Below are 14,734 nucleotides of genomic sequence, written 5' to 3' on the forward strand. Positions count from 1 at the left end.
CCTCATCACTCATGTCAGAATTACACAGCAAATTTGGGCAACTAACATCCAGTTGAGTAAGGGATGGTCAGAAAAGCGGGCTCTGGGGCCAGACTGTCTGGGTTCGTATCCTGGCTCTGCCCTTTTGGCAGGACATATGCATGTTTTGTAATGTCTCTCCTCAGTTTCCACATCTGTTAAATGGGCACGGTAATAGCCCTTACTTCCTAGGGTCAGAATGATGGTTAAGGGAGATAATACAGGTCAAGTATTTAGCGTAGTACCTAACAGGGTACCTGCTCAGCTCTGGTCAGCTGCCGCTGTTACTGTTAATGCTTTTATTACCATCCCCTTGTACCCCTAACCAGATGGTAGACTCTTAACTGAGAGCAAATCTCATCTCAGTGCTCTACCGTCCCCAGGGTTGAGTATCTTGTTATGTCCTTATTACATGAGCAATAGGAACTCCAGAATAAGTGAGCTGCTGAGGAATGTTCTGTTTGCTGCAGAAAGAAGTGAGGAGGAAGCACATTCGTTTGCACATGGAAGGCGCGCTGACGGCCAGGGACAAGGTTGGAGTGCAGGATTTTGTGCTGTTGGACGCCTACACCAGCGAATCTGCTTTTCTGGACAATCTTCGCAAGCGTTTCAGCGAGAACCTCATCTATGTAACGTAACCCGTTTCTCAGCTGTTTTCCTAGACTCGTGGTTCCCCACCCCCACCCCACCCCACCCCACCCCTGCCTGTCTTCACAGCCTTGATGATAGTGAACAAAATCTGTTAGGTTAGTCCTTAAAGGGACGAGTGAAGGGACCACTGCCAGATGCACCCTGATCCTTCGTATTAGGCCTTTAAGGCTGCCAGTGACAGAGACCCAGTTTAAACAGGCCTAACCCCCAAGACGGAATCTATCAACCTATGTCACTTTAGGGGCCAGAAATAGATCTAGGGTCTAGGGTGATGAGTCTCGAAGAGCCTTGAGGGCTCTTTCTCCATCTGGAGGACTGTTTCCCACCTCTCTGCTCGCTTTTGCAATGGTCTCTTTCTGGGGCCAACTCTGCAAGGTGACAAGGTGGTCAGCAGGACCAGGCTGATGTTGGTTCAGACTATAGCAAGTCTTCCCGGAGACATAGACATTGGTTGCCTCTGATTGACCCATGTGGGGTCATGTCTCTACCTCTGAACCAATCCCCGTAGCTAGGATGAGGATTATTCTGATTGGCCAGGCTATTTACCCAGGCCCAGTCCTGGAAGTGAGGGGCGAGGCCAGTGTGCACCTGACAGTAGGATATGTCCTGGAGAAGGTTCCTCAAAGGAATCTGCTGGAAGAAGGGGGTCTAGATACCAGACAGGCAAGCATAAGAGATGTCCACCGCCTCCCATGAATCTTCAAGGCTGCAACATTTTACCAGAACTGTTCTTAGCTTGGTCTGGTTGCTTCTAGTGGTAGTCAGTTTTTAACTTCCCCATTTATCACCCCACCTTGATTTGATTGATCAGTTTTCAGGTAAATTCCTTTAGGGTAAACTCCACAGTGTCTCTCTGTGTGTGGTGGGGTGTTAGTAAATGTAATTAACTTTATTGAGATCTTACTAGCTTTTGCTCAGGGTAAATTAGACAATCAAAAACAATGTAAAAATATTTGTCTCGCAGCTATTTTCTTAATGGTGACTGTGACTTAGTCTGCATGTTGGAACCAAGGTTACTAGGAGAAATAAGCAAAGGGCTTCTCACAGTATATATTTTTAATTGTGGAAATAGATTTTATGCATGAGCAAAGGAGAAAGAGCGTGGTGTGGAGAAGTATACATGGGATGATAGGATCATCATGAATAAATTGTTTCCAGTTTGAACAGATAGACTTCAGAAACTATATTCTACCCTGGAAGATTTCTACTGATGGAAGCAACACAGATTTTTAGTCAAAATATGGTATTCTTATCTGTTCTAGTTCTCTGTGTGACTTGGTCCTAGAGATTAGAAACGTTCGTGAGCATGATTTCAGGTGTAATTTAGCATAACCTTGGGAACCTCCAAAATGGAGACTCTGGAATGAAAACCCATAACAAACTCAGAATTGGAAAACTCCGGATGCATTTTCAAAGGAGCCCAAATGTTTTCTTTTTTTTCTTTTCTCTTTCAGAGGTTAGAGCTTTGTTTATTCATAACTGTATGCCAAGAAGCTTTTCCATTAGTAGTTTTATTACAAATGGAAGCACTTGAAAAACTTGACTCGTAACAGAATCCCGCATTGAAATCCAGGGAAATAGCAGCGGGAGTGTTTTACCCAACTGGGGACGGCTGGGATGCATGCCCACCCTGCTTTCACCCAGTGACCAGAGAGACCTCTGCGACATAAATCATATAAACATAAATCAGACCGAGGTGCTCCCTTCTTAAAGCTATCCATTTGACATAACAGCTTAAGGCAGGCATTTCATACAGTAGGGAGAGTGGTGTCTCCACCATGCACTGCAGTTGGAATAAACCCCCAATTCTTCATGCCCTGTGATCTGAACTTGCTCCCTCTCGGACATCAAGTCTTACCATTTCCGTTCTCCCCTCCCCCACTGGGCTCCAGGACAGTCAGCCTGCCACATGTGTCCCCTCAGCCCGACTTGCCCTTTCCTGCTTCCTTTTTTCATGACTGGCTCCTCATCCTTTCAAGTCTCAGCTCAGAGTCATCCCCCTTAAAGAAGACTTCCCTAAGCCCAACAGCTAAGGTGGCCTTCCTGAGTCACACGCGTTCTCATTGCCCTATGTACACCTTTCTTGCCATTCTAACTGAAGCAGTATTGATCCCTTGGTTGGTTGTCTGGCCCTGCTTCCCCACCCCATGCACACACATGGAAGCTTCATGACAGCAGAGACACCACCTGTCTTATTTATTGTTTTATATCCCCAGCGTGGAATGAATGCATGGGGATCATAGCATGTGATGGTCTTTGGCTATAGCCATTTGCACCCCAGAATTCCTCACTTGTGCTTTGGTCTGTTCCTCTAGACCTATATTGGGACCCTCCTTGTGTCTGTGAATCCATACCAGGAGCTTGGAATCTACACTGTGAGCCAGATGGAACTTTATCAAGGGGTCAATTTCTTTGAACTGCCACCGCATGTGTAAGTAGCACGTACGAGGGTCATCAATAGTATTTTTCTCTTTCTTTCCTCTTTTTCTTTTATCTCTCCCTCCTTACTACTCATCCACCCATCCACCCACCCACCCACCCATCAGTCCAAATCCTCGATGAATGCTCATTAGGTTCTGTACCTCACTTAAACTGCTGCCTTCTTGTGAAATGTCTTTCAGTGCAGCAGAAAACATCAGATCATTGTTGAGTCTCAGCTTAAAAATCACGAGAGGTGGAATCTTTTGTAACTACCGAGAGATCCGAGGGCGTGGCTAGAGAGGTGTCTGTCTTTTCCGCGAAGAGGTTTGCTATAGTGCCATCTACTGGTGTCTGGGTATCATGGCGGCTAAGGAGCATCCCCGTTGGGAGCAGGACTTCAGATCCATAGGACAAGCAATTTCCTGTCTGATCTATATGTGACTCAGGCTTTGCTGAATTTCTCAGTTCTCCCTGGTTGACTTCTGGACTAGTATCTAGGCTCTCCCTCCATTTTTCTTGGTGATTCATCTATTCGCCTCCTAAGGCATTTATAAACCTTTCTGCATCTCTACCACCAACAGTTTCCCAAATAGCCAGCTTTCAAACTCCGCCACGTGGGAAGATTAGTGTCTTGGGAGATTTTCATGCTTTGGTTTCTGATCTTGAAGATAAAGCCCTTATAATAGTTTTATGTCTTGTCCTTTAGATATCACAGAGCTTTTAAGATATTTTCAGTTTCCTGTCTCTGTACTCTTAATACAGTAGGTTTTGAGGGAAAGAGGAAACGTGAGATCTTAGTATATCCACTGACCGTTTAAAATATTCAGACAAGATGTTATTTCCACGTACAGTTAATAGAGCATCTCCTGGGGATATAATTTAATATCTGGCTTATTCTTGTAAGAAATGTTGGATTTTTTCCAAATAAATTCTTTCCATTAGGAAATGTCCATTATTGCTCACATTCTCCATTTTAACTCAACTGTTTTTTTTTTTTTTAAAGATTTTATTTATTTTATTGAGAGAGAGAGCACAAGAGGGGGGAAGCGGGAGAGGGAGAAGCAGACTCCCTGCCGAGCAGGGAGCCCGATGCGGGACTCGATCCCGGGACTCCAGGATCATGACCTGAGCCAAAGGCAGTTGCTTAACCAACTGAGCCACCCAGGCGCCCTTAACTCAACTGTTTTGAGTATTGATTTCTAGAACACTTTATGCGTGATCAGTCAGAGGGTCGTGGTCGAGTCTGACATCTGAGCTCAGTGTCTTGTACCGCTAGTCTGGATGTGGTTTCCTGGAGGCAGGGAGCTCTGATGACGTCACCACTGAGTAAGCAGCATCCCGGCCACTTCGCACTCCTTCCATTTCTGCCCCACTCCTTCTCCAGCTACGCGATAGCCGACCACGCGTACCGCATGATGTGCTCTGAGCTAACTAACCACTTCATCCTCATTTCTGGAGAGAGTGGGGCAGGGAAAACAGAGGCCTCCAAGAAGATTCTGCAGTATTTTGCTGTGACCTGCCCAATGACCGAGTCGCTACAAATAGCCCGTGACAGACTGCTGCTCTCCAATCCAGTGTTGGAGGTAAGTGATCTTTGAGGACCTGTGGAAGGGGCAGTTCTAGGGAGGTTACTCAGCAAGAAGAATCCTCTGCCTGGGCAGGTCAGTCAAAATGGGCAGGTCACCATCCGGGAGTTAAGCAGAGGGGTCTCAAGGGCAGGATCGTGGTTAAGGGTGTAACTTTGACGTCCAGCAGGCATGGCTGCCAATCCCGGGGCAGCCATGTGCCAGCAAGTTTCAGCAAATCACTCCACATCTTAGATCCTGTTTGCCTTTCTGTGGAATGGGTCTATTCAAAGTTTCTACCTCTTAGGGAGATTTTGAGGCTAAAACAAGATGGATGCATAAAAAGCACCTGGCAGAATTAGTAGGCACTAAAGTCATTAATATTTTTCTTATTTAATTGGAATCATCTTGATTATTCTGCCATTGCAATTTACTGACTTGCTGGATGATTTTGAACAAGGTGTTTTATTCTGGGTTTTTGTTGCCCTTCATGTTAAAGATGTTTGTGGTTGAAGGAATTTTCCCAATGGAACTATGGTCTGAACAGTTTACCTCTTTGATATAAAAAGGGGTCTGGTACTGTATGTTCTAGAAGAGCAAGGACGTGGGTTCCTCTATAGCTGTCCATAGTCATTCCTAGATTGGATGCCACAGAGAAGATATTTTTCCCTCCACTCGAGCTCCATCCCAGTATTTGGCATCAAATTCTCTATACTTAGTGGTTTCTTCTTAGAAGATAAAGTATGGCTTTCATCCCTGGCTCCCCTTCTTTCCTCCATTTTCATAATCATGGCATTTGGGGTTAGGAAGTTGACGAGCACAGTGAGCTTAAATGACCATTCATCACAATTTGGTTCAGTCTGTCCCTGTCTCCTTCACTTTGTATTCCAAGGCTTTTGGAAATGCCAAAACACTCCGGAACGACAACTCCAGCAGATTTGGAAAATACATGGACATACAGTTTGACTATAAGGTACACTGAAGTTCCTATTACTGCTTCATGGGGACCCCATAACTGACCAGTGACAGAAACCTGACCCAAGGTACCTTAAGCGGGGAAGGGCTTTATTGGCTCAAATAATTGAAAAATCCAGGGTTAGGGCTATTTTGGGAAACACAAAGACCACAATGAGGTACCATTTCATACTTTCTAGGGGGGCAAAACTTAAGAAGTCTGGTGATACCAGCTATTGGTGAAAATCTGGATAATTAGGAACTCTAACACATTGCCAGTGGGGTGTACATTGGTGCAGCCCATTTGGAAAACAGTATATTATCTCGTGGAAGTTGAAATCCACATAATCTAAGGTGGAGCCATTCCACCGCTAGAGATACTCCTATAGATTTGCAAGCACGCCCACAAGAGCACTGCTCATCATGGTAAAAGGACTGGAAATGGCAACACATTTGGAGGACTGAGTGTCCATTGACACAATGGCTAAATGGTGGGATGTCCACCCAGTGAAGCGTCACATAGCGAGAGCAAATGCATGGCATCTAGCTACACATAACACAGTCAAGTCTTAGGAATGTCCTGTGTGTAGGGGTGATGCCATTTCTTACAAAGCCTGAGAACAATTCCATGTAAACAATGTATTGTTTAGGCATGCATAATTATACAGCATAGGTCGGCAAACGTTTTCGGATAGGGCCAGGTGGTCAATTTTTAGACTCTGCGGACCATATCGTTTCGGTCACAACTACTCGGCTCTGCAGTTGTGGGATGGAAGCAACCAGAGACCATCCCTAATGAAAGAGTATGGTTGTTGCACAGAATTTAAACGGGGCTAATGCAGTTCGGGGAGGGTCGACAGAGTTCTCAAGAACATAGAATTGCATGTGACAAAGCACGTCACTTGGACTGGAGAACAGTCGTTGGCTGAGCATTGAGTGTAGTGATGACAGACTGGCTAAGGCTTTTCCGGAGCCTGGTACATGGACTTCTGGCGAAGTGTGCCTAGACTTTGGAAAAAATTGGTTACATCTGTCTTAAAACTTCTTATTAAAATTCAACACACATACTAAAAAGGACGCAAGTCGTAAGTACAGCTTGGTGAGTTTAACGTGTGTGTATCTGCCTGTGATAACCAACACTCAGATCAAGATAGAAGAAGTTCTAAGGATGCCTGGGTGGCTCAGCCGGTTAAGTGTCTGTCTTCAGCTCAGGTCATGATCCCGGGGTCCTGGGATCAAGTCCCACATCAGGCTCCTTGCTCAGCGGGGAGCCTGCTTCTCCCTCTCCCTCTGCTCCCCCTGCTCATGTGTTCTTTTTCTCTCTCTCTGACAAATAGATAAATAAAATCTTTTAAAAAGAGTGTATGAAAGAAGATATAAAAATTTCTAGTGCCTAGAAGAATCTCCTACCCTTCTCTGAAAATACCTGCCTTCCCAAAGGTTACCAACTGTTCTGACCTCTATAATCAGATTAATTTTGCTGGTTCTTGAGCCTCATGTAAATAGAATTATACAGTATGTTCTATTTTGTGTCTGGCTCCTTTCAGTCAACATTCTGTCAGATTCATTCATGTCACTTCATTTAGCGGTTGGGCATTTTTGGCTTATGTGACCTCTTCACTATTTATCTGTTCTGTTGATGGACATTTAGCTTTTCCAATTTGGAGCTATTGCAGATAGTGCTCTGAACTTGCCCGTGTCTTTGAGTAGATATTAGCGCTCACTTACGTTGGGCGCATGCTCAGAAGTGGCGTTGCTGAGTTCTTACCAGCAATATTACGACAATAACAGTTCCCGTTGCGAGCAGGGTTCTCTACACCCTTGTCAACATTTGGTGTTGCCAGTCCTCTTGGTCTGAGACATTCTGGTGGAGTAGAGTGGTTTCCAGCTGTGATTAACTTTTGTGTTTTCCTGATTATAAATGAAGTCCTGATAACTGGCCAATTAAAAATTTTGTGTTAAAGCCTTTTGCCCCACTTTTAATTAGGTTGTTTTTCTCCTATTGATTTGCAGGAGTTCTATATATGTTCTGGAATACAAATCCTCTACTGGAATATTCTTAAAAATAGTGTGGGGGCACCTGGGTGACTCAGTTGGTTAAGCAGCTGCCTTCGGCTCAGGTCATGATCCCAGGGTCCTGGGATCGAGTCCCATGTCGGGCTCCCTAATCAGCAGGGAGCCTGCTTCTCCCTCACCCTCTGCCACTCCCCCTCCTTGTGCTCTCTCTCTCTCTCAAATAAATAAATAAAATCTTTAAAAGAAAATAGAACAGTGTGCTACTGGCACAAGGATATATAAACCGGCCAGTGGACCAGAATGGAGTCTACAAAGACTTCCTCGTATGATATGGTCACTTGGCTTATAACAAAGACACCACTGTAATTGAATAGGGATAGGATTGCCTTTCCAATAAATGGTGCTATCAATTGGAAATCCATGTGAATAAGACGACCTTTGACCCTCTACCTCACTCCATACACAAAATTTCAATCCCAGTCCCAAACATGAATGGTAAAATAATCACACTTCTAGACAGAAGTATAGAAAATATCACTCATGACCTCAGGGTAGGCAAAAATATTTTTAAAATGAGCCCAGAAAACACTAGGCTTAGAAGAATCATTATTTGAATTCAGAATTTCTGTTCCTCAGAAGACACCAGCAAGAGAATGGCTTAGTTGTTGTTGTCATTGTGCATTTTTTTGTTGTGTTCTCAAGGGCATTCCTGTAGGTGGGCATATCATCAGTTACCTGATAGAAAAGTCTCGAGTCGTCTATCAAAACCAGGGTGAGAGGAACTTCCACATTTTCTACCAGCTGCTGGAGGGTGGTGAAGAGGAGCTCCTTGCTTACCTGGGACTTGAGCGGGACCCCCAGCTGTATAAATACCTCTCACAGGTTGGAAAGACCAGCACCTGGCTTGGGTGGCCCTTTGGAGGCAGGGATCAAGGGTGTTAGTGGGGGGTTTCTAGGGGATGGTCAAGAACTTTCTCATTACCATTCTGGAGGAATCCTACGGACTGGTTTGTTGACACTTAGCATAACCCCTCTGTTTATACCTGGCAGGTAGATGGTAGATCATCTCGGTAAAGTAACCAATCTCTAGGTGAGTGGTTCTCAGCACTGGCTGATATTAGAATCACCTGAGGAGGTTTTTCCAACACACACACACCCACCCACCCCTGGGCCCTACCCTCCAGAGATTCAGATCTAATTGGTCTAGGGTGGGACGTGGACATCAGGGTTGTATTAAACGCTCCCCTGCGATTCAGTGTAATTAAATGAATCCCTGATGATTCTAATGCACAGCGGAAGTGAGAACTGCTGGTCTAGGTGTGAGAGTAACTTGCTGTCCATCCGTGTCCACAACCTGTGCTGCGTCCTTCTGCTTTCAAAACTAGTTAGGAAAAGACTCTCCGCCTCCTTGCCTCCTATTCTGAGACTTGTTGGCAGCAAAATGAACATAGTTCCTTACAGAAGGAGTTCAGGCGATTCCCATAAGCAGTCCTGGGATCCAGTGCTGTGAAATGGAATTTCAGAATGTAACCTCCTCCCCTACCATTGCTCTTCTGCAGCCAGCACAGAGGCTCTAGAAGGTCTAGACTGTATAGCACCTACCAATCTTTGATGTTACTAGCACCTTTCTGCCCCAAGATTTTTGGATTTTTCTCTTCTTTACTGGGCCTGGCTTCGAATGGAGGTCACTTGGCAGAGTGCAAGTGGGGACATCATTTGAGAAAGAGAACAAGGTCTTATGAAGTGGATCTTGTAAAAGAAGGACCAACATTTCATAGTGAGTCGTGGAGGAAGAGTAGACATGACTGAAATTGATCTTGAAAAATGAAGCTATATAATGAAGATAAAAGAATCCCATAATCTCCTTTTTACAGACTTTGTACTAATTGTTAGAATGAAGAGTAATTCAAATTTGATTTTTTTTTTTTAAAGGACCTAATTTTTCTAACAAAGCTGTATGGTAGCATCACATTTGACTTTTTATAACATGATCAGAGAGGGTCAATTTATAAAAAGTATTTGTGGGCTTCATTCTTTTTCCCAAGGGCTTCTCCCAACCCTTTGATATTCAAATCATTCCCTTTTGGAATGTATCTCGTCTTTATCCTTGCAGATTTTTTTTCTAGTCTGTTTAATTTGGACAGATCCTCATGCCACAGTGGCTTTGGGAATAGTTCAAGCAATTCACCAGTATTATTTTGTTCAATTTTGTGTTCTCCCGTAACTTTGACAAACTTTGTGGCTTTATTTGGCAGTATATCCACACTGCTTCTAAACCTCTAGGTGTCCTCCGAGGACTGACCTAAGCTGGCCCCACCCTTAGGGGCGGGAGCACATCTGCTGGTTGAATGGGAAGGGATATTTGGGAGGATGCAGATTTAACAGCGGCCAGTTCACTGGTGAATATTTTCATGCTATGGCACCTCTGGTTTCCCCATGCAAAATCTTTGAAGATGATAAATCTTCAGATGCCCAGGAATCCAGGAAACACCTTGTACTACAAAAGCAAAACAATAAAAATAAAAAAAAAATCCTCATCTAGAACATCTTCCCTTTAAATTGTGACATTTGGTGGTGTGTGTCTTATCTAAAAGACAACTTCTAAAGTAGTGGGAAGTCTCATCACTTCTCTGCTGGTGATCGGTATCCATATAACCCGCCTTTCTCTAAATGCCAAACTTTTATTTTCTTGAGTGAGGGTCTCCTTTTACCTAGTCCTGCACTGCAGTTTCTGCTGGAGGTTGTAAGTGCATCAGGATGCTTTCTGAATTTCAGTGCTGTCCTCTCCCTGCTTATTTTAGCAGATGTTTCTTGAGTCAAACATCTTCAATTTATTTGGCAAATAGGACAAGGAAAACTATTTAAAAAAATGCATTCAAAGAGATATACTAAGGTGTACATGTGAAATGTGTACCTTTGAAAGTTTTCCCTAGATAGAGATAAAATTCTAAATAAATTTGAAAAAAGCAGCAGTTAGCAAATCATCCTATGCTAGACGATTAGTTGAACCTACCTTTTTACAATCCAGAACATTATAGAACCAGCTCTTGCGTGCTGGTAGAGAAAACCATTTCAATTCAAGACTAGGTGTGGGCATGCCTCACTGCCCTTATAAAAATGACATTAGGCAACCCAATTCTGTGTCAACAGGGTCATTGTGCCAAAGAGTCGTCTATCAACGACAAGAACAACTGGAAAACTGTTTCCAGTGCCTTTTCTGTCATCGATTTTACTGAAGATGACCTCGAGGTATGAGCCCCAAGGGCGGAACTGCTGGTCAGTCGGGTCTGGGATTGACAAAACAATCCTGGTATCTTGGTGGCCACCTAGTAGGGTTGCCAGATTCAGCCAATAAAAACACAGCACAGCTAGCTACATTTTAATGGTCACCATTATTTGGGGGTACCATTTGGGACCAAAATTAGTCATTGCTTATCTGAAATTCAAATGTTAACTGTGCGTTCTGCATTTCATCTGGCAGACAAAAGATTTCCCAGTGCTGTATGCAAGGAGGAGGTCATGTTTCTTCCTTCTCTCAAATTCAATCTCAAATATTTAGATGTTCTAGAACTGCAGGATTATCATTTATTTACACTTCTATTTTTGAACAAAGTGGAGCAAATTGTGGCTTTATAAACATTGTGTTTTTATACCCCCCTTTTTTTTGATGGTTAAAACTATTCTTTCAAGAGCCAGAATTTAAAATATTATATATATATATATATATGTGTGTGTGTATATATATATATATATATATATATATATATATATATATATATCTGTATATATCTGGGATCATGACATTTGCGTATAAAATGGTTTATTGGTGGGGAGGGGTGGGGAAGATATAAAAATAGAAGTGTCCTGTGTCAGAGATTGGGGGAGGCATCCTCCCCACCCTGTGCTGAGGCTCTTTATCTCTCTTCCCTTGACACCTGTCCTGTGATGACATTCATCAGTTAGGTGGCTGCCCTTCTCTCCCTGTTCTCCTCGCCCTTTCCCACATTCCTAGAATCTCTTCGGGATTATCGCCAGCGTCCTGCACCTGGGGAACATTGGTTTTGAAGAGAACCACCAAGGCTGTGCCACCATACCAGATACCCATGAGATCAAATGGATCGCCAAGGTGATGTTCCACTTTTGAAGAGCACAGGAAAGGCCCGGCCCTTTTTGGAGGTGGAAGGGCAGGAGAGGGGAGCTCGAGGCAGCTGGATGCCCAGGTCCCAAGTGGCTAACACCGGGTCCATCCGGCTGATACTGCCTAGGAGAATTAAAGAGCGTGGGGACAGGTGAGGGAGTGGGCAAAAGCCAGCTTGTCAAAAGATCGAATGTGATCTGTTTTGCATTTAAGCAAGAGTATCAGTCAGGGCATCTAATCCTGGGTCTGGAAATTGCACCAGTTCTTTGTACATTGGCAAAAAATCCAATCCAGTCACTGAATGGCATTTTGGTTTCCATTTTGACAGCTCTTGGGGGTGCACCCGTCCATCCTTCTGGAAGCTCTCACCCACAGAAAGATTGAAGCCAAAACTGAGGAGGTAAAAATGGCTCTAGGTGGAAATGTACCTGCCTTCCCTGCTACGGCTGCTGCCTGCCTCATAGAAGAGCAGGATGGTGGTCCTGGAGGAGGCCAGACCCCAGCCTTCCAGCTCCTGCAGGGGTCTCCTGCCTCAGCCTCCCCATCCCCAACAATTACGCCAAACTCTCCATGCCTCCCTTTCACCATGCCTTTCCTCCATGAGGTCTTTGCACATCCTGTTCCCTCTGTTTGAACACAGTTCCCTGTGCTTCTCTAATTAATACCTTCTCATCCTTCAGTTCCTGGGGTCATGTCCTCAAAGAGCCTTCCTGATCACCCCACCCCTATCCTAAAGCACCATAGGTATCTCCTCACATTGCTCTCAGCTCGCAGCATGACTGTGTGTGAATCGTGAATGTCCCATCCCCAAACTGTGAGCCCACAGATGCTAGAACTATTTGTCTCGGTCACGGCTGTATCTCAGCAGCTCCATGCCTGGCACGTAGTAGGCACTCAAGAAATAGCTCCTGCCTGGATGCTTGCAGGTGGGGTTGGTGTCTTCCCCCCAGCACATATCCTTCACTGGCCGTCATTAAAGGCTAATTTGAAAACTCAGGAGGGGGTGGGCTTTTTTTTTTTTTTTTAAACCACTATAGTGATGCACCTGTTGTTGTTCTCAGGTAATATGCCCATTGACACTAGAACTCTCTGTCTACGCTAGAGATGCAATGGCCAAGGCCGTTTACGGACGAACATTTACATGGCTGGTCAACAAAATCAATTCCTCCTTAGTGAACAAGGTTCGTCCACATATTTTTGGTTGACTCACTCTCAGTAACGTGGTAATGTTTTATAACTGACATCATCACTCTAAAGAATTTGTAAGCATCAGCCGTTGGCTCCTGATGGGCAGGGTTGGTGTCCTTCAGCGTCTACATTTCCAGCACACAGTAGGCTCACAAAAATGCCCGTTAAATGATTGTGTCTCAAAGCGTGGGATGCACAGTATTTGCAGTATGCCAGATGGCTTTTGTTGTACACAGAAATTTTTGACTTTAACAGTAGTATGTTTTAACATGTATAAGAAAAAAATATGAGTCCTTCAAATTCACCCTAAGTGGAATTATTTAAGTAATAAGCGGGGAGTTTATTCAAAGCTAGAAATTAAGGAAAGGGTGCTGGGGCACAGAGTACATTATTGTAAAACTCAAGGAGGTAGTATGTAAAGGACAGATTTGGAAGGCTCAGGATACCATACAGGATGTTAAATTGTGGCCCTTTCAGAAAAAATAGTCCTAATCTCTTTAAATATCCATCCTGTCTGACAGCACTTAGTCCTCTGTTTAAAATGATATTCAAACCACCTGTCCTGTCTCCTGGATAAACATCTCCTTTGCTGCTGTCTGTAGAGGTCTTGCTCGCTCTTTGGGATTGATGTGGCCTCGGGAGACCGAGAAGAAGCAAGGGAATGAATCAGGAGGGGAAGGTCTCACTTCTCGGGTGGGTAGACACAGAACCCGCAGTGGGATGCTGTGAGGCTTCAAGCCAGAGGAGTGCGCTGGGAAATTCATTTCCATCCTACGATTCCTCTGTGAGCCAATGTTGGAAGGAGAGAAGGTGTGAGCTGTATAAGCAAGTCCCAGCTTTGGAGGCAGCTAGTGGGTCTTAAGAGTCATTAAGTAAATGACCTAACAACAAGCAATGTGTGTTACCTTGACTAGGATTTCACCAAGAAAACTGTGATCGGATTGCTGGATATCTATGGGTTTGAGGTCTTGGACAAGAATGGGTGAGTTTGTCATTACTTACTGGTCCTCTGTTCTTCTTTAAGGTCTGAGTCTGGTTTAAGGCATCTCTAGTGTTACTGGAATTGGTTTTCCCATCCTCAGAAATTCTCTGGGTTTCTATAGCCACTAACTCATAGACTGTTCCAGAATTGGAATAACTATAAAAAATGAAAATGTTGGGCGCCTGGGTGGCTCAGTTGGTTAAGCGACTGCCTTCGGCTCAGGTCATGATCCTGGAGTCCCTGGATCGAATCCCGCATCGGGCTCCCTGCTCGGCAGGGAGCCTGCTTCTCCCTCTGACCCTCCCCCATCTCATGTGCTCTCTCTCTCTCTCTCATTCTCTCTGTCTCAAATAAATAAATAAAATCTTTAAAAAAAAAAAAATGAAAATGTTGGGATGCCTGGTTAAGCGTCTGCCTTTGGCTCAGGTCATGATCCCAGGGTCCTGGGACCGAGTCCCATATCGGGCTCCTTGCTCAATGGGGAGCCTCCTTCTCACTCTGTCTACTGCTCCCCCTGCTTGTGCTCTCTCTCTCTTCCTGACAAATAAATAAATAAAATCTTAAAAAAAAATGCAAACGTCTTTTAGCTTGACTCTTCGGATCTATTTAGTAAATGATGTGATTAATAAGGACTTTGCTTTCTCTGTTAAAAAGCATCTTTAAAAATAAGTAAATACAGTTTTTAATTGGTCTACATGTGTAGCTCTAGTTATTTAAATTTTGCATCTCGAGGCACATGGGTGGCTCAATTGGTTAAGCGTCTGCCTTCAGTTCAGGTCATGATCCCAGGGCCCTGGGATG

General features: G+C 44.2%; 1 protein-coding gene across 1 annotated transcript in view; it reads left to right on the top strand.

Annotated features, from left to right (window-relative positions):
• The first annotated feature begins 429 nt into the window (after positions 1-429).
• MYO1H (myosin IH) overlaps positions 430-14,734 on the top strand; it is a 44,654-nt gene continuing 30,349 nt past the window's right edge. The window contains exons 1-10 of the mRNA XM_032398014.1: positions 430-647; positions 2,985-3,100; positions 4,475-4,673; positions 5,548-5,628; positions 8,328-8,507; positions 10,776-10,874; positions 11,638-11,751; positions 12,092-12,163; positions 12,825-12,944; positions 13,866-13,933. Of these exons, the coding sequence (XP_032253905.1) occupies positions 471-647; positions 2,985-3,100; positions 4,475-4,673; positions 5,548-5,628; positions 8,328-8,507; positions 10,776-10,874; positions 11,638-11,751; positions 12,092-12,163; positions 12,825-12,944; positions 13,866-13,933 (1,226 nt within the window). The 5' untranslated portion in view covers positions 430-470. The remainder of the gene's footprint in view (positions 648-2,984; positions 3,101-4,474; positions 4,674-5,547; positions 5,629-8,327; positions 8,508-10,775; positions 10,875-11,637; positions 11,752-12,091; positions 12,164-12,824; positions 12,945-13,865; positions 13,934-14,734) is intronic.

The sequence above is a fragment of the Phoca vitulina genome, unplaced genomic scaffold (assembly GCF_004348235.1).
Source record: "Phoca vitulina isolate PV1807 unplaced genomic scaffold, GSC_HSeal_1.0 scaffold108, whole genome shotgun sequence".
Classification (NCBI taxonomy): domain Eukaryota; kingdom Metazoa; phylum Chordata; class Mammalia; order Carnivora; family Phocidae; genus Phoca; species Phoca vitulina.